The sequence below is a fragment of the Suricata suricatta genome, chromosome 3, assembly GCF_006229205.1.
Source record: "Suricata suricatta isolate VVHF042 chromosome 3, meerkat_22Aug2017_6uvM2_HiC, whole genome shotgun sequence".
Lineage (NCBI taxonomy): Eukaryota > Metazoa > Chordata > Mammalia > Carnivora > Herpestidae > Suricata > Suricata suricatta.
In genome coordinates, this window is record NC_043702.1 from 148,986,147 (window position 1) to 149,003,559 (window position 17,413).

Genomic DNA, 17,413 nt, shown 5'->3' on the forward strand with positions numbered 1-17,413 from the left:
TATTTATTTAAAAAAATTAGGGGCGCCTGGGTGGCTCAGTCGGTTAAGCCTCCGACTTCGGCTCAGGTCAGATCTTACGTTCGTGGGTTCGAGCCCCACGTCGGGCTCTGCTGACAGCTAGCTCAGGGCCTGGAGCCTGCTTCCGGTTCTGTGTCTCCTCCCTCTGCCCCTCCCCCTCTCATGCTCTGTCTCTCTCTGTATCAAAAATAAATAAAGCATTAAAAAATTAAAAAAATTAACATTAATTTATTATTGAGAAACAGAGACAGAGCATGAGCATGGGAGGGGCAGAGAGAGGGGGAGGCACAGAATTCCAAGCAGGCTCCAGGATCCGAGCTGTCAGCACAGAGCCTGGTGTGGGGCTTGAACCCATGAGTGGTAAGATCATGACCTGAGCCTAAGTCAGACGGTCAACTGACTGAGTCACCCAGGCGCCCCCTGAGGGAGCTTTTAAAAACAGATGTTGGATGATATTCTTTTTTTTTTAATTAAAAAAAAATTTTTTTTTTGTTTTGAGAGACAGAGAGAGACAGTGCGAGCAGGAGAGGGTCAGAGAGAGAGGGAGACACAGAATCCAAAGCAGGCTCCAGGCTCTGAGCTAGCTGTCAGCACAGAGCCCGACGCAGGGCTCGAACCCATGAACCGTGAGATCATGACCTGAGCCGAAGCCGGACACTTAACCGACTGAGTCACCCAGGCGCCCCTAGATGATATTCTTTACATGCAGTGGCTTCCCTGCACTTAGAATACACCCCAGAACCCTTACTGTGGCCCTCCCGGCCCGAGGTGGCTGTCCCTGGCCACAACTGTGACTGGGCCACCCTGGTGCTTGTCCTCACTGGCCTCACTTGCCACTCTCTGTGCCTCGACCTGCAGCTTCAGCACCTTCACCTGCCTTACCTTGTTTTGTTTTTTTTATGAATTTTCAAAAACAATTTATTATGGCAGCACGAAACCCTCCCCACTTACAGCCCATTACTAGTATGTTTTCAAATTTTTGTGTTTTTCAAGTGAACCTGCTGTTCCTTCTGCCGGAAGGCTCTGCCCACCTCCTGCTGCCTGCACCCCGATCTTTGCCTCATTAGTTCTTGGCGGTCATTTAGTGCTCAGTTCAGCACGTCCTCCTCGGAGGCGTCCTCTGCCCACCAGCTACTCATTTTCTCAGGGGGTCTTGTTGATAGCACTGTGTGAAATGATCCATTTATTTGTTTTTATATACATTTCCTGTCCCCTTGCTTCTAGAAAGTTACTTTGATGAGAGCTTATTCTCTTCAATATTTCGGTATTTCTGAACCCTAAAAGTATTCAGTGAGTATATGTTCAATGAATCAAAGGGAGGTGCCTTGCCCACCTGGTTGCCCTAGCATCTCCCATGGAACATCTAGGCTGCTCATGAACAGACCAGTCTGGGGGCTATGAAGAGGTCAGACCTGGAGGGAGGAGGGAGGAGAGGGGAGGGAGACTCAGGCAGGTCTAATGGCATCTTTAGAACTGCTCAATCCAAGGAGCCTGCCTGGAGCAGGCAAGACTCACCATGGCTCCCTTCCACTCTGGGGCTCACCCCCCACCCCATACCCCCTCAATCCCATCTCACGTGAAGACCGGAGCTGGGTCTTGCTCAAGTTTTTGACTCGAAAAGATCTGAATCTTAGAAATTCCATCTCTGCCTCTGTCTGGCTATCGAGCCTTGGACAGGTCTCATAATCAGAGTCTCAGTTACTGTAGTTGAAAAAATGGAAATAATAATCATAACAATACCGAACTCACGAGACTATCTTTAGTCAGTGCCTGGCCCAAGAAAAATAGCAAAAACTGTTAGCTCTTATTAGCTTTATTGTTGTCATCTTTATTGATCCGTTAGCTGTTAGTTTTTCAACGCCCCCCTCCCTCAGACTCCGGAACCTCCCTCTTCCTGTGTGGCACCCCTGCCAGAGTGGGCAGGGGTGTGGCAAAGGCGTCCTCTGCCCTGCCCTCTTGGCCATAGGATTTGTAGGCCGTCCTGCCATGTCCGCCTCTGCACCACGCTTGCTCCGGCAGCATCTGTGATGAAAGATAGGTCCCCATCCAGCCGGGCCAGTGCTCGGCGACAGGAACTCACCTTCCCCTCCTTCCCGAAGCTCTCCCTCTCCCTCTCGGAGCCTGCCACCCCACTGCTCCAGGTACACAGTCTTCCCATGTTTTCACTGTCATCAGGAGGGTGCTGGCTCATGAGCTAATTCATATTCTGGAGCCAGTGCTGTCTTGGCTTTTGAAAATAATACCCATAGGGGCCAATTCTTAATCCAGAGGGACCTAGCTCACTGATGGTGGGATTTTAAGCACCATGAGGGAGATGCTCGAGGCGTTGGGGTTGGTTCCTTCCAAGATGTACTGGAGGTGCTGCCTGCCCTGGTGACTGGATGTCTCCATTGTGCTGCTCGTCCACTATATCTGTCTGACTCTGAGAGCAGCCATCTCTCTGGCTGGTTCCCATCACAGCCCTGGGGGTGGTGAGGCCTTGGACCCCCACTTGGGAGGGATAGCCTCAAGCATCGGAGAACATTCAACTTGCCCCACCCCATGTGCGCCCCAGGACCTGCAGCCTCTGCTTCTCTTTCCCACGTGTGGGGAGAGGTGAGTTTCTCCCTGGCCCTAGGACGTGGCCCTTCCTGTGAGAGCCCGCCCCACCTCAGCTAAGGTCCTGGGTCCAGCCCTTTCCCACCATGGAGAAAATAGCAAGAAAAACAGATACGAACTGATACCCGAAGCTGCAGGTCTGCTGGGACCTGGCCCTGGAGGAGCCCCAGGAAAGCTTTAACCCCGGGGCTCCAAGCAGTCAGGGAGGGCGAGGGGAGGAGGGGGCGGGTGCCTCTCGAGTGAGTTGCCTCCTCCCTCTCTCACACCTGGGTTACCGTCAGTACCCGCCTCCTCTCTCAGTGGGTCATCATTGCCCACGTGCAGGTCCTGAGCACTCCCTGCTCCCCTCCCCCCAGTTCTCAGGCTAGATGACAGCATGCAGTCACCTTGCCCATCCCCCTATCTGATGTGCAATGGGCCGAGATGGTGCTGGGTGGGGGGGGGTGCGGGGGGTGCCTGGCCACTTTCCTTCTGCAGCTGCAGTCGCGTTTGGTCCTGCTGAGGCAACCCCTGGAAACCTGCCCCCCCCAACCAATGTGACAGTGGTGGCCATGTCAGCCTTCTCTCTTGACAGAATGATCTGTGCTCCTCTGGTCTTGCCTCATGGACTCCTCCAGAGCTTTTTTTCACCATGGGATGTGTGGGGAGCGTTTTCAGATCACCAGTAACAAGCCCTGAGCCAGATCTCTGCGGAGCCCTGAGGCTGTGTTTTGCTGAGCATCTAGAGATCCTGGAGGATTTCCAAGTGTGCGTGTTTCTAGGGGCTTGGAGGGGCTGGAGCTCAGGCACGGGAACTTTGGTGGGGTGTTCTCAGACTACTTCACTCACGTTTTTTTGCCTGTCCTCACCCTCTGAAGTGGGGTCTCCTGTCTCGTTTTACACAGATAGGGTTGATCTAGTAGGCTGCAATTCCAGTCGCTGACTTTTGGGTGTGCACCAGGCTGGCCATGTAGCTGGTGATCCACAAGATGGGAATGGGCTCCGGTGACCGCAAAATGGCAAGGACTCTGTGTAAGAAAACTTAAGGAGACAAAAGTGAACTGGGTGCCTTCAAGTCATCTTGGTGCTTTGGGGACACAAGGACCCTATGATCAGAGTAGGGGAGGGGGCACGACACTGAAGGGGTCAGAGTCATCCAGGGTCCTCATTTCCCTCACTGGAATGATAAGGAGATCGGAAATGAGGCTCCCAAGGTCCCTTCTAGTGCTTGTTCTCTAGGTGGGGTCGGGGGGGGGGAGGTCTGGTTTCTCCCTCCCCCAAATCGTTCCCCTTCCCATCCTCGCAAAGCCTTCACAGAGCAGTGGACTTTGGTGCATGGAAAGGTGTCCAGGGTGAGAGGAACCTTAAGTATCATCACTGTGAAGAAGACAGCCATGGATTCTCCAGGCACAGGACTGAAGTAAATGGAGTCCTGGGGAGGCCTCCCCTTTTACCCCCGTGGGTGTCAGTGGCTTTTACGTGCTCAGGAGGGCACTCCGTCCATCTCAGAAGCTGCATTGGAAAATAACAGCCGGGCAAGTGGTTGTGCTGAGCTAGCTCCTCGGCACAGAGCCAGGCGGGCCCCAGCCCCTGGCACCCGCTCCAGGGCAGTGTGTGGGCAGAGGACGTGCTGGCTGCCGGCTGGATTGGCTTAAAGGAAAGTGGGGAGCTCCCTGGATAGTGAAACTCTCTGTCCTCGGTGGGGGCGCAGGCACCGCCCATGGGCCGCCTTGTCCCTTTTCCGTGTCAGGTGTTTTAATTTTCTCTGTGTGTCATGACACAGAAAAGCCTGGAAAACTCTATCCCTTGACATGATCTGTTCATTTCCTTCAAAGGACATTTGACAGTCTATAATTGTCTTGTGTATTTATTTCCACGTTGTCTGTCTCTTTGCCCAAAATGTGAGCTGCAGAAGGGCCAGGATCCTTTGTCTAATTCCAAGCACACAAACCACTGCTTGGCGCAGAAAGGACCCCAAATGTTTGCTGAGCAAATGCACCCATGCATCCATGCATGCATACATTCAAGTGCGTCGTTTGTTGCACATGCTCAGTGAACGTCAGTTATCTTTCCTGAGAATAATTCTCCATTAGCTTGGGGTGCAGAGGTGTGCTTGGGCTCAGGCCCTCAGGATACAAGCACTGGACAGTGATCGGAAGGGGAAAGTGAAGGTAAGCTTGGAAAGGGAGGTGAGGGCACTGGTAGGGAGGTAAGGGGCAGAGCCAAAAGGAGGGAGGCATGGAAGGCTTTCTCTGACAGCTGAGTCAGCTGGCCCAAGGGAAAGAGTGGCTCTTTAATCATCTGGCTGTTTGGGGTCAGTGTAGACGTGTGTTCGGAAACACAGGGAAGTGCTGCCACCTTCCATGTGGCCTTGGGCAGATCACATGGGGGTTGCTTTGAACCTCAGTTTCCTCATCTGCCAAATGGGCACTCATTCTCCCAGTGCTTTCCTGCCCCACCAGGGCCGCCGTGAAGCAAGGATGAGAGATGTCCAATGGGGATGTGTCGAGCACATGTGATTGATTTTTACTTTGGTGATTTTATTAAAACTCCTCCGGGAGATCCTTTGTCAGGTTCTGTTATGATTTTTATCTGGATTTTTAGTTTTTTTTATGAGTCTTATGTTAACCAGGTTTCCCACCCTTTGCAGGTGAGATGAACCAGCGCGTTGTAAATGCTGGCCCGAGTCTTGGATCCTGAGGACTGGGACCTCTAGCCAAAGACCCGCACCTCCAACTCCCTGGGTCCCAGCTGGGGAGGGAGCCTCCTGTTAAAAGAGGCCCCATAGGGGCTTATTGAGCCTCGGTGGCGGGTACTCACACTCTGCCCTCCCCTCCCCCAGGTACAAGACGGTGGTGACTCCCCGGAGGGCGGCGGTGGCCATCGCCGGCTGCTGGATTCTCTCCTTCCTCGTGGGCCTGACACCCCTGTTCGGCTGGAACAGGTTGGAGGAGGTGCAGCGGGAGGCTAACAGCAGCCAGGGTGAGCCCGTGATTAAGTGCGAGTTTGAGAAGGTCATCAGCATGGAGTACATGGTCTACTTCAACTTCTTTGTCTGGGTGCTGCCCCCGCTGCTGCTCATGGTCCTCATCTACCTGGAGGTCTTCTACCTGATCCGCAAGCAGCTCAACAAGAAGGTGTCAGCCTCCTCTGGCGACCCGCAGAAGTACTATGGGAAGGAGCTGAAGATCGCCAAGTCGCTGGCCCTCATCCTCTTCCTCTTTGCCCTCAGTTGGCTGCCCCTGCACATCCTTAACTGTATCACCCTCTTCTGCCCTTCCTGCCAAAAGCCCAACATCCTTATCTATGTCGCCATCTTTCTCACGCATGGCAACTCAGCCATGAACCCCATTGTCTATGCCTTCCGCATCCAGAAGTTCCGGGTCACCTTCCTTAAGATTTGGAATGACCATTTCCGCTGCAAGCCTGCACCCTCTGTTGACGAAGACCCCCCAGAAGAGGAGCCCCATGACTAGACTCCACATACTGGGCCTGCCTGCCCACTTTGGGGGCATCTCAGCCCAGTCCCACCTCCCCACTGCTCCCACTCCATGAGCCTTCCTGGCTGGGCTGTGGGGTGTGGGTACCCTGCACCTTGGGTCTTGGAGGAGGTTTGGGGAGGCGCTCCATGGGGGAAGGAGCCAGGTAACCTGAAGGGAGGAGGAAAGTGGCTTAAGCCTCCCCACCTGTGTGTCCATCCCACAGGCAGCCTGGTGCTTCAGGTGAGACTGACCTGGGGAGCATGAGGCTGCAAAGGGGCCATGTGGGCTGGGAAGGCAAGCTTGGGCTCCCGTGTCAGTCAGGGGAGCATGCATATCTCTGGTGGTGGTCAGGCTACCCTGGGACCAAGCCTAAGGAAAGGAGAGGATCCCCTCCAACATGGATGGAGGGAAAGAAACTGGACTTCCTGGCCTTGCTTTCTCTCCTCTTCTGTAGGAGAAGGTGGCAGAGCCATTGAGGGGCGGGAATCAAGGAGCCTCAGTACCAGCCTCCCAGGACCCTGAGCTCCCAGCTATGCTGGGTGTCAGGGTACCTGCCTTCCTTGCCCCGGGGAGCCCAGGTTTATACTTGGGAGAAGCAGAAAGAGTGGGTCCAGAAATCATCCCCAACCTTTGCTTCATTCTCCACCAGCCCTTAGACCCTGGGTGGGGGTAAGGGGGGGCTCCAAGCCCCCTGGAGCTGGTGGAGTTGATGTGCCGGCCTCCTACAGCCACCAGGTGGCAGCACTGAGCCATCATTCTAGCCCAGAGTGTCCCAAGGAGGAGCCTGGAGTGTAACTACCTGTCATCTAGGCCAACCAGCTCCCCTAGCCCCTGATGATGGCCTGGACTCTCCTAAGTGACATCCTTCTCTGCTGTTTCTGGGCCAGATGGAGAGGAGAGCCCCAGACGTGCCACTATGAGGGTGCATTCTGCCTGCCTGGGAAAGGTGCTGGGGTTGGGCACTCCTGGCATGCCATGGAACAGGCTGGAACAGAGGACACCACAGTTCTGAGAGTAAAGGCGGGCAAGTCTTCCTGAGGTTTAGATACCCTCAGTATCCCTGACATCTAGCACAGTTTTCAGGGGCTTGGGGCTCTGTTGAGCAGTCTAGGCTTTAGAACATCTGGGTAAGGGCCCACCCTCTGCCAAACTCGGGGGCCCCATGTACAGAGCGATGGGGGCAGGGTTCTGAGCACGAACAGCACCTCCAGCCTTGAATCCAGGCCCTTGCCCTTCTCAGAGGTAGGATGTTTCCTGGCTCCCAAGGAGGGCCACCTGATTAATAAAAGACTGTGAACCTTGATGGAGAGCATACCCCTGGCTCCCTAACCCCCCCACCCCCCCCACACCATCTGAGGGCAACAGACAACCTCCACAGAGAAGAGCAATGGGGGGTGGGGATGGGGAGGACGAAGGGAGAGGGGAGATACAGAGGCGTTGAGAGCAAGGAGGGTTCTAGAGAAGAGTGTGTCTGTTCCCGTAGTTATGTCTCTAGACATAGCAAACCCTGAATGTGAAAGCAAGATCCTAAATATATCTCATGTCTGGAATTCTCCACCCTCTCATGACATCCTGAGTCCCCTCCCACTGGAACCTTCCTCATGATGTCATATGTGGAGACCCCTTCATGGTGACACATTCAACCCCCCTCCCTGTGACACAGCGCCTCCCCCATCACAACGATGCTCACTGTCACAGACGCCCCCACACGGTAACACCACACACCTTTATTTGAGGGCTTCTCACCCAGAAGGTAGCTCTCTGCAGGAACACTCCAATCTCTGCACTTTCCAGGTCCCCTGGTGTCCAGTAAGCCTGGCCTGGGGCTTGCCAGGCCTACTCCTGGCTACTGGGCTCCAGCCTCTGGGGGAGGAGGCCAGGCAGGTACCAGGGAGCAAAGCCATCAGCTGCCATCATGAAAATGGGGGTCTGGGGCATCTGTGGAGCTTGATTCTGAGCCTGGTGGCCCTAACCCCCTAGGTCTGCAGCACCTGGCGGAGAACACACTTCACGAGCCCGGCTGAAGAGGCATCACAGGGCCTCTTTCCTTCCCAGGCCTCCTGACCCAGGGGCTCTGTGTCCGGCTCTGAGCTCTGCCGCTGCAGTTCGGGGATACTTCCCTGCCTGTCCAGAGCCTCACAACCACCTGGAGAGGGAAGGTGGGATGCAGGTTGTTACCCCCAGTTTGCTGACAAGAGAATGCCCCGGTCTCAGTGCACGCAGAGCCAAGACAAGACCCCTGACTTGTGTACACGTTGTCTGAGACAGCAGATTTGTACCCAGAGCCGCCCCCCACCTTCCCCTCTTGCCCCCCCACCTCCTGCTCTGGCCTCTGGCCCCAGACACAGTGGGTCCAGCCATTTACCGTTCTCATCACAGACTCGGGTCGCTCTTCAGTGCGTGGCTGAGGCTGGAAGAGATGCCACAGTTAGAGTGGGGGAGGGGGCGTCTGCAGGGGCCCTGAGTTGAGGGGAGCTGGACCAGCGGGGCTCAGGGCCTACCCGCCCCCCGCCGCCCCCAGTCAGTCCATCAGTGTGAGTGGCAGACTCTACTACCTCCTCTCCCTACACTGGGCCAACCTCCTGCTTGGAAAATCCTCTGACAGCCAGACCTCTCCATCTCTACTACCCCCTCTGTCCTGCCTTGATGTCCAGCACGCGGCCTCATCTGGTCCAACAGGAACCGTGGTGGCTTCTCCTATTCTCCTGTCCTCGGGAGAACCCTCCTCATAACCTTACCTTTGACCTCCAGCCGGCAGTCCACAGATGCCTCCCCTAGCACATTGATGGCCTTGCAGGTGTAGACCCCGGAATCGAAGGGGCTGGGCTTCCGGATCTCCAGGGTACAGACGCCTTGCTCAGAGAGGGCGCGGTATTTGGGATCACCCTGGATGTCCATCTTGTTTTTCATCCAGATTATCTTGGGCTAAAAAAGCATCGAGAGCAGGGGAGAGCTGAGGAGGTTGTGGGCCGGGCTGGGCTTTGAAGGAGATGCCTGTGAAAATTCTTCAAGCCACTGGCCCCGCCCGCCCTATCCCCTCCTGCACACAGCAGGGCTTCACCCCTTTACCTTGGGCGATGCTCGGACACTACAGAAGAGCTGAGTGCTGTAGCCTGGGGTGGAGGTGTGGTCAGCCAGGGGCTGGGTAAATGAGGGGGCTTCTGAGAAGTCTCGCTCGACAAACCCTTTGGGTTTGGCAATGATACCTGGGTTCGGGAAAGGAAGGGGGGAAATCTGAGGATGCAGGAGTACACCTCTTAGAACTGACCTCATCCATTTTCCTGCAATGGTGGCTCATTTAATCTATGCAGGGTCCCTCTGCAAGCATCAGTGTGTTGTCCCCATTTGACAGATGGGAAACGAAGGCCCTTCATGGATGAGTGGCTTGCCCAATATCACTTAGTGAGTTTGGGGCTTAGAGGGTAGAAAATTACAGAAGGACCGTGGGTCTCTGGCTGAGAGCTGCTGGTCTGGAGAAGGATCTTAGCACCACGAGGGCAGGAGACAAGCCATTTCATGGCTGTCTTGGGAGGAAGGGGCAGGAGGATCCCAGGCTCCTGTGGTCTTTGAAGCCAGGAGTGGCCAATGTGTGGGAACTTAGAGACAGAAAGTCTCAAGGAGGCAGAGGAAAGCTGTGACCATGGCTGAGTGGGTCAGGGAGGGGCCCGAGAGGGGAATGGGCAGGAAAACTGGAAAAAGGAGATGCTCTTGACTGAGGCTGGGAACTTGCAACCGAGAAGACACCATATTTCATTTCTGTTTGTCTTTGGAGACCTGACTGGCTTTCCTTTTTTAAACAAAAATTCCTAAATCTAATTCTTCCTAATTCTGTGTAGCTCGGGCTGGTGTTGAAAAGAATGTGCCCTTCCCAAGCTCACACAGACTCTGGTGTAGGTGGGGTGGGGGTGGGGAGGGAAGCTGGAGATCACAGGGCGGCGGGGAGAAAGGGCTTGGCATTTCACATTTGACGCAAGCAGGTCATGTGCTTGCAGTAAATATCCCTATCTCTCCTGTCCATCTATGCCATGTTATATTAGGGTTGGGAGGCTTGTGTGTTAGTAAACCCACCGGCCAGTGCCTGCCCACGCACACTGCCTTTCAGAGCAGTTCTCTGGGGACACTGCACATTAGCCCCGGTGACTGCTACCATGCTGGCACCCCCCCAGCAACAGCAGAATAAGTGCACAGCCTCCCAAGGGGCGCATCTCCTCTGCATGGGTTCGCTCCAATGTGTTTGTTAAAATCAGTCAACTGCATCCATTTCTTTTACAGCCCCTCGCGGGAATGCGAAAGCGTGTGCGGAGCTGTGGTAGGGGTGCGGGTGGGGGAGGCAGCAAACGTCTTGGCTAGCAGCACCCACAAGAAGCCCACGGGGAGGGGCGCTGACACCCCAGGAAAGGCCAAGCTGGGGAGTCAGGCCTGGCTTGGTGTCTGGTCCCCGGCTGGAACCCACCTGCCTTCTGGATGCGGGCCAGCTCCTTGGTGACGGCAGCGGAGGGGCTAAGTCCACACAGGTTTTCCGAGAAGACCCGAAAGGAGTAGGCGTTTCCCACGATGAGGTCAGAGATGGTGCAGGTGGTCGGGTGGTAGCGCTCTAGCACCGTGAACCATTGCTGTGGGAACCCGGCCCTGTTGTCCTCACCTCTGACCCCTGCCCTTGCCACCCTCACCCTGCAGCCCCTTCCTCTACCGGCTCATTCCATGCCCTATCCCTTGGGGGGTGGGGCTGGCTGAACCACCCAGTTTTGGGAGAAGCGGTCCCTGGGTCCCTCAGATGACCTCTCTGGGCTCCTCAGAGAGTTCTAGGTTTTTACCTCTCAAAGGGTGGCCTGAAGGCCGGCAAACTCAGAATCACCTGAGAACTTCTTGGAAGTACAGGATCTCAGTTCCCACCCCAGAGCCACCGAATTAAAACCTGCATTTTAGCAAGATTCCCAGGTGATTTGTAGGCATAAGTACATTTCCAGAAGCACTGCTCTAGACCTTGAAAGGCCTCAGAGAGCCCCCTGACCCTTAAAGCCTTCAGGAGGAAACTGAGACCCAGAGAAGACAGGGATCTTGCTAAAAGCCACATGAGGAGTCAGGTTAGTGATAGTTAGACTAGAACTTGGTCCCTGGACGCTTGGAGGGCAGGGCCTTCCTGGCCACCTTGGCCACCTCCCCCGCCCCATTCTGCTCCAGCAGGCCTCACCCCTGTCTTTTTGTCTGCCTTCTGCACTGTGTAGCCCAGGAGCTCTGTGTTTCCTGTGTCCTGGGGCGGCGTCCACTCGAGGGCAGCGTTGCAGCCCCAGACATCCAGTAGCCGGATGCTGCTGGGGGGCCCAGGTTTCTCTGCAGGACCAGAGTGTGGAGGGGCAGTGAGGGGGAGGACTGGGCTTGCCACAAACTCCCCACACCTGGGATCTGGCTCCTGTCACAGTCTCTGGTCTGATCCCTTCAGCTATCAGCTCTTGGGTAGGAGGTGGGGATCTCTGGGCCCCCAGCGAGTCAACTGTGCCTCCCTTGGCCCCATACCGATCACCAGGATGTCGATGGCTGCCCTGGCCTCCAAGCCTTCCAGACACACGGTGAGCTCATAGCAGCCTGAGTCGGAGCGCTGGGCCGAGCGGATGAAGAGGATGGAGTCCTGGTCCCCACTGCGCACGTTCACTCGCTGGCTGTCCAGGGCATGGCCATTGTGGGTCCAAGAGGCCTGAGGTTTGGGACTCCCCTGGGAGGGAGGCACTTTCAAGGTGAGTGTAGGAGGCTCCAGCACCCCCACACCCACTCAATGCCAGGGGTCCCTGCAGCCATGCCCAAGGGAGCCGGCCTCACCAGCCCTTCCCAGGAGGAGCAGCAGAAGCTGGAGGCACACGTGCCCTCACAGCTTCGTTCTCCAGGTGTCCAGCCAGCCCTGGGACCACCCGCCCTGTCCACAGGCTGGAGAATCACAACTGAGTCGTGTGTACAACAAAGGGAGGGTGAAACTATTGTGGTGGGTCTTAGGCCAACCCTCATGGGGATCCTGATGTCCCCTGGGCTCCTCCGACACATCTCAGATGGGAGTCCTGATTTCCATCCAGGTGGTCATCCTGAGCAGGAGCCATACCCACCTGGAAGGGGATTTGCAGATTGACTGTCTCTCCCACCTGGCGGATGTAGGTCTGACGAAGATGGCGGGGGACGCGGATCTTGGGGGCCTCTGCATCAGAGTGAGAGTTTAGGCTTAGCACAACGGTTGGGTTGCTGGTTTGAGGCTACTGTGGTGAGGGTAGGAAACAACTGGTGAGGGTCGCTAGCCGGACAGGAGGGCTCCGAGATGTGTTCTAGGGCTGCCTCCTTGTGGGAAAGAGAAAGCTCACCACTAGAGATCCAGGGGCCCATGTCCCCTAAGGCGCTTGGGGGGTGGAGAGCCGGGAGGTGCCAGGAGAGGAGGGCCTCCATGGTGTGAACTGGTAGGCATCTCGGGCACTCCCTTCGCACCCTGACCTTGCCAGGCTCGGATTTGCCCTGCAGCCCAAGCATTCCTGAGCTCCAGATGGGTCCTGGGGGGCTCCTTGGCTCCCCCTAGCGGCGATCAGGTTTGGCACCTGTTGGCCTTCATGCCCAGGAAAGGCGGTGATGCCATCTTCCTCCTAATCCAGCACCCTTCATTCCACATCAGCTACGGGCCCTCCAGAGGAGCCCCTCTGAAATCGATTTGCTCATTTCTCTGTCTCGAGGCCACATGGGAGGGTTAGGAGCTTTCCCTTAAATGAGGCCAGCACAGACATACCCCCTTCTTTCTCCATCACCCCTCCCGCTGCCTTTCAGTCTTACAGTTGGGAAATCTTCCTGAAATCTTACTTCTGTCCCTGCCAGGGCAGGGAGCCACCTTCCTGACCATCACCTAATCAGGTGCAACCACTAAAGCTACGGGGCATTCCAAGGGAGCTGGCAGCGGGTCCTGCCAATGTCGCCCTCCCCTGATACCCTTCCCTCCCGCCCCCAGGCGGGGCGGCAGCGGTGGTGGCTAGGGCTTCTCGGCAGCAAACAGGTGGCAGCAGTTGGTGGGTGGCACACAGGCTGGCGGGGGAGGAGACGGTGAGAAGGAACACTGTGTCTCTGAGGATTAGCTGTGCAGGCACTTGGCTCTGGGAGCATAAGGAGAGGAATGCTCTAGAGGCAGCTGCAGGGGGCCAGGAATGCTCGGCAGCCCCAGGTGGCTAAGAAGGGACAGCTGAGCAGCTGAGGATTCTGGACAAGGTCCCCACCCTGCCCTGCCCAGGAGGAGGGCCTGGCTGGTCCCTGTTTGTTCATGGCCTCCCCTTCCCCCCCGCTTCTCTCCAGGAAATCCCCTCCTTTCCTGCCAGAGGAATTTTAATGGAGTCGTGGGTGCTGAGTGTGGCTGGCTCCTTCAGTGTTGTGCCTTGGAGTAGAGGGCCCTGACCCCTACACCCTCTCCGAGTCTGAGCTCCCTGGGGCAGCTCCGGGACCCACCCAGCCAGGAGGGCTTCCGGGTATCTCCAGGCTAGAGTCAACATGTCCACCCTGTGGCTGCCAGGTGGGTGGGAAGGTCCCAGGGAAGACCCCCTGACGCTTGGTGGCACATGAGTCGTCCTGTGTGGGAGTCAGATTCTGGGATTGCCGCTCTTAGGCTGGGTGACCTCGAGGGAGTCCCTGGGCTCTTTGGGACCTGCTTGGCTTGGATGGACCGGCCATGACAGTCTATGAGTCTAATCTCCCTAGCCCTGTGGTCCCAACATCTCTTGGGCTTTGAAGTTGAGAAATATCTCCTTGAATCCAAACTTGACCCCTCCTGTGGTCATGAAGTCCACTCTTTTTTAGAGGCCTTGTCCAGAAATCAGGGGTCCCCTTGGACGTATGGGGGAACAAGAAGGAAGGTAGAGAGGCCTCAGGCCACCTGCTGGCCTGTGTCTCTCTTCACCCTGGGTCCTGGGCTGTCCCCAGAGACCTCGGATCAGACCAAATGACTCACTGCCATTAACAGACTGAAACCTGAGCAGCTCTGGGAGGGGAGCAAGGGCAGGCTTGAGGCTAATGCACCCTGCAAATAGAAATCTTCGTTAGCAAGGGGACAGCAGCTGGCCTCCTAGGTCCCCAGGACACTGCTGCACTCTGGGGATGGAGAAAACTTCCCAGGCCTTCTGTAGGCTCTCATCTTCCTCCCACTAGGGACGTGGTGGGATAAGAGGCAAGCAAAGACTTCTCTCTGTTACAAAACCTTTGGGACGATCTGGAACCCAGGCTATGTGATAAGAACAGAAAATGGGCAGAAAATGAGTTTGCATGGCCGCTGGAGGGGTTCAGATTAGATAGAAGAAAGAACAGGATGGCTCTTAGCGTTGGGACCCTGAGACATGCGACTTGGGGAGCCTGATCTTTCATTTCATCTTTAGAGAGCCCCTCCCCCAATGCTTGTGGGGGGCTGGACCATTCAGGGAAATGGACTCTTTGACCTCCAGAGGCTTGCTGCTGAGGAACCTGGAACTTTCTTAAGGCAAGCTGGTGATAGCATGTGGCTTGTATATGTGAGGGTGGGATGCAGGGAGATGCTGGTCCTGTTTCCTGGACCCAAATGGCCTCAGTTTCCTTACCCATTAGATAAGGTGTCTGGGAAGGGCTGGGGAGCAGGAGATGGGAGGGTGGGCCTTACCGATGACCTCCTGGATGTGGACGGGCTGCTCCAGCACAGCTGGCGGGCCAGCCCCCGCAGAGCTCACCGCAGCCACTCGCAGGAAGAATTTGTCTCCCAGAGCCAGGTTGCGCACGGTCTGCTGTGTCACCATCATGGGCCGGGCATTCACAGGTACCCACTCCAAGGCTGTGAAAACGGAGAGCATGCAAGGCCCCAGCTTCATGGCCATGGGCATCCTTCTCCGAGGGGCTTTCCTTCTCCCTGGTGATCTGGGGAAGCAGACCTCCCTCTCTGAGCGTTATTTTTTCCTTATTCTCCTTCCCTGATTTCTCGTCAAATGGCATCAAAGACCTCTTGTGTTAGAGCCCTGGAATGGTGGCCAGAAAAGGTGTCACTAAAGCCCAGAGAGGGTTGGACACATTGCCAAGTCACGCAGCCATCGAGGGGCAAAGGCAGAAGCCAGGCTGGACTTGGCCACCGTGGAAGTGAACGGCAGAGGGGCAGCAGGACTTGGGCCATTGCCCTGGTCCCTGTTTCTCCTCACTGTCTCCTACTCTTACCTTCCCCCCCTCCCAGCTCCTCTGGTCTCCACCTCCCACTTGTCTGCCCCCCACCCCGCCCAGCAGGGTCCTCTGAGACTCAGAGTCCTTCACTTCTCAGCAGAACAGCACTCCAGTGGCCCCGACCCTTCTATCTCTGTTACTCACTCAGAGGCTCCCTGGAGCCGGAGGACAGGGGGTCTCCTGAGGTCATTTGGACATACCCCTGCCTCAGAGGTACATGGAGTAAGCACGAAGTGGTAGATGAGTAGGTGGAGGGGACCACTTGCACTTCATCCTTTTGTATCTACCCCCCGAGACTGGCCCAGCTACAGGGTCTGGGGGCTTGTCCCTGCTTCCTACCCCCGCCCCCAGCCCACCACCCCTCGGTGTATACAGGGCTTAGCCCAGAGCTCACCTCCCTCTCTGCAGAGCTCCAGCACATAGCCTTGGAGCCCCAGCCGCCCTAGCCTCTCTGGGGGCTCCCAGCTCACGGTCACGGAGTTGTCACTCACATCTTCCACGGCCAGCAGCAGCGGGGCACTGGGGACATCTGGGTGAGAAGTAGGGGGAGATGAAGAGGCCTGTGGCGGAGAGCTCTCCCCACTCCCCTTCCCCATTCCCTGCCATCCCCGCTTCCCTCCTCCAACTGCCCCTGTCTCTTGTCACCTTCACTTGGAGGTGCAGGTTTAGAGGCTGTGGGGGCTGCAGGGACAGGTTCCTGAGTGGCAGGCTCCTGTGGGGTGAGAGCCTGCGCTTCCCCAGGACACTCCGAGGCTGCCACTTCTCCAGAGGGTTCTGTGCTGGGTGCCTTGGCAGACTCCAAGGTGGTCTCCTCCGGACCATAGGTGGGGGCCTCCGAGGTGGCTTTTTCTGTCATTGCCGGGCTGGCTGGGGGCAAGGGATCAGGCCTGAGTGTGCAGGGGTCAGCAGGGGTAGGTTTGGGCCTCCAGGGTGCCTGGGACACCTAGGCCCAGGCTTATATAGTCAAGGGCTGCCCCACCCCCAGCCAAATGATGATTCCCAGCTGTGGGGTCAGGTCAGGCGGGAGGACCGTGGGGGTGGGGAGACGCCTAGGCCAGGAATAGCTCTGGGGGAGGGAGGGCAGGGTCCCCTGAGGAGCGCACTACGTTGTCCATCACTACGATTGGACCTCAGGGTGCTGGTGCCTGGATGGCAGGAGGGCACAGATGGGTGAGATGGGACACTGCGGGAGCCTCTGCCAGGGATCAGGGCAGTGGGAACAAGAGCTTCCATCTGGAGAAGGGACCCAGATCAGCCTTTGTGTTTGGCCTCTGTGGTGTACTTGTACCCGGAGCTTATCAGCCTGGGTGCTGGGACCCACACAGCCCGCAACAGCCTTCCCTGGGGAGCACTGCCTGCTTAGCTCTGGGACTCCACACTCCCTGTGGCCTCACATCCCCTGGGCATTCTCAGTTGTGCCCGGTGAGGCTGAGGGTTTTAGAGAGGGAAGGAACTGAGATGCTCAGGGTGGGGCTAGTTCGAGGAAAGTCTTCCAGAAATAGGACCCTGGAAGGGGGTCGAAGTCTCCTGGTTACTGCTTCTGCTGGGGAGGCCAGAGAGGACCCAGTCTCCCCAAACCTTGCTTGGGGCCTCAGTTTCTCGATGTATTACAGAGAATCCTGTGACAGTCCCCTAGCCCTTGGGAAGGGGATAAAGTCATGAGGCAGAGCTGGAAGAGACCCTGGAGGAGGGCAGCATTCGGAAACTTCTAGACTCTTTGCAGCGGGGTGTGGGCATGGGCATCTACAGTGGGAGCAATGAAGCAGGTGCAACCAAACTTCTAGTCATTGATTCATTCATCCAATAAAACATTAAGATTGGTAATCATTGAATAAGCCTGAAAATACCACGTGTCAGGGAGGAGGGGAAGCCACAGGAACTGTCATTGCTCATGGGAGCAGAGACCAAAGAAACCCCTTTGGAAAAAGTGAGATAGTATCTAGTAAAAGTAGAAAGTGGACTATCCGGGACCCAGTAGTGACACACGTAGACACCTTCATGGACGGACTCCAGAGACACGTGCGGAAACATTCACAGCAATCTTATTTGTAATAGCCTGCATCTGGCGGGAACAGCTGTCCCCCCAGGGCTCACTGTGGCACAGGTAGGCACCTATAATCCGAAACACAGAATGAAATGAACAAAATTCAGCTGTG

General features: G+C 56.3%; 2 protein-coding genes across 4 annotated transcripts in view; one reads left to right on the forward strand and one right to left on the reverse strand.

Annotated features, from left to right (window-relative positions):
* Window positions 1-7,380, forward strand: part of ADORA1 (adenosine A1 receptor) — a 33,395-nt gene extending 26,015 nt beyond the window's left edge. For both annotated transcript variants that reach the window (XM_029935508.1, XM_029935507.1), the window contains one exon: window positions 5,438-7,380. In XM_029935508.1, the coding sequence (XP_029791368.1) occupies window positions 5,438-6,071 (634 nt within the window). In that variant the 3' untranslated portion in view covers window positions 6,072-7,380. The remainder of the gene's footprint in view (window positions 1-5,437) is intronic.
* A 404-nt stretch (window positions 7,381-7,784) lies between these two features.
* Window positions 7,785-16,173, reverse strand: MYBPH (myosin binding protein H). Of its 2 annotated transcripts, XM_029935506.1 has the most exons (11): window positions 15,903-16,173; window positions 15,652-15,786; window positions 14,713-14,880; window positions 12,170-12,258; window positions 11,592-11,787; window positions 11,269-11,408; window positions 10,531-10,690; window positions 9,147-9,283; window positions 8,816-9,002; window positions 8,443-8,487; window positions 7,785-8,223 (listed from the first exon to the last, which is right to left on the reverse strand). In XM_029935506.1, the coding sequence occupies exons 1-10, from the start codon at window positions 16,111-16,113 to the stop codon at window positions 8,471-8,473; spliced, it is 1,440 nt and encodes a 479-aa protein (XP_029791366.1). In that variant the 5' UTR covers window positions 16,114-16,173; the 3' UTR covers window positions 7,785-8,223; window positions 8,443-8,470. The 2 variants fall into 2 exon arrangements, with proteins under 2 accessions (XP_029791366.1, XP_029791365.1); XM_029935505.1 differs by lacking the exon at window positions 7,785-8,223 and having other exon boundaries at window positions 8,409-9,002.
* Window positions 16,174-17,413: the final 1,240 nt, after the last annotated feature.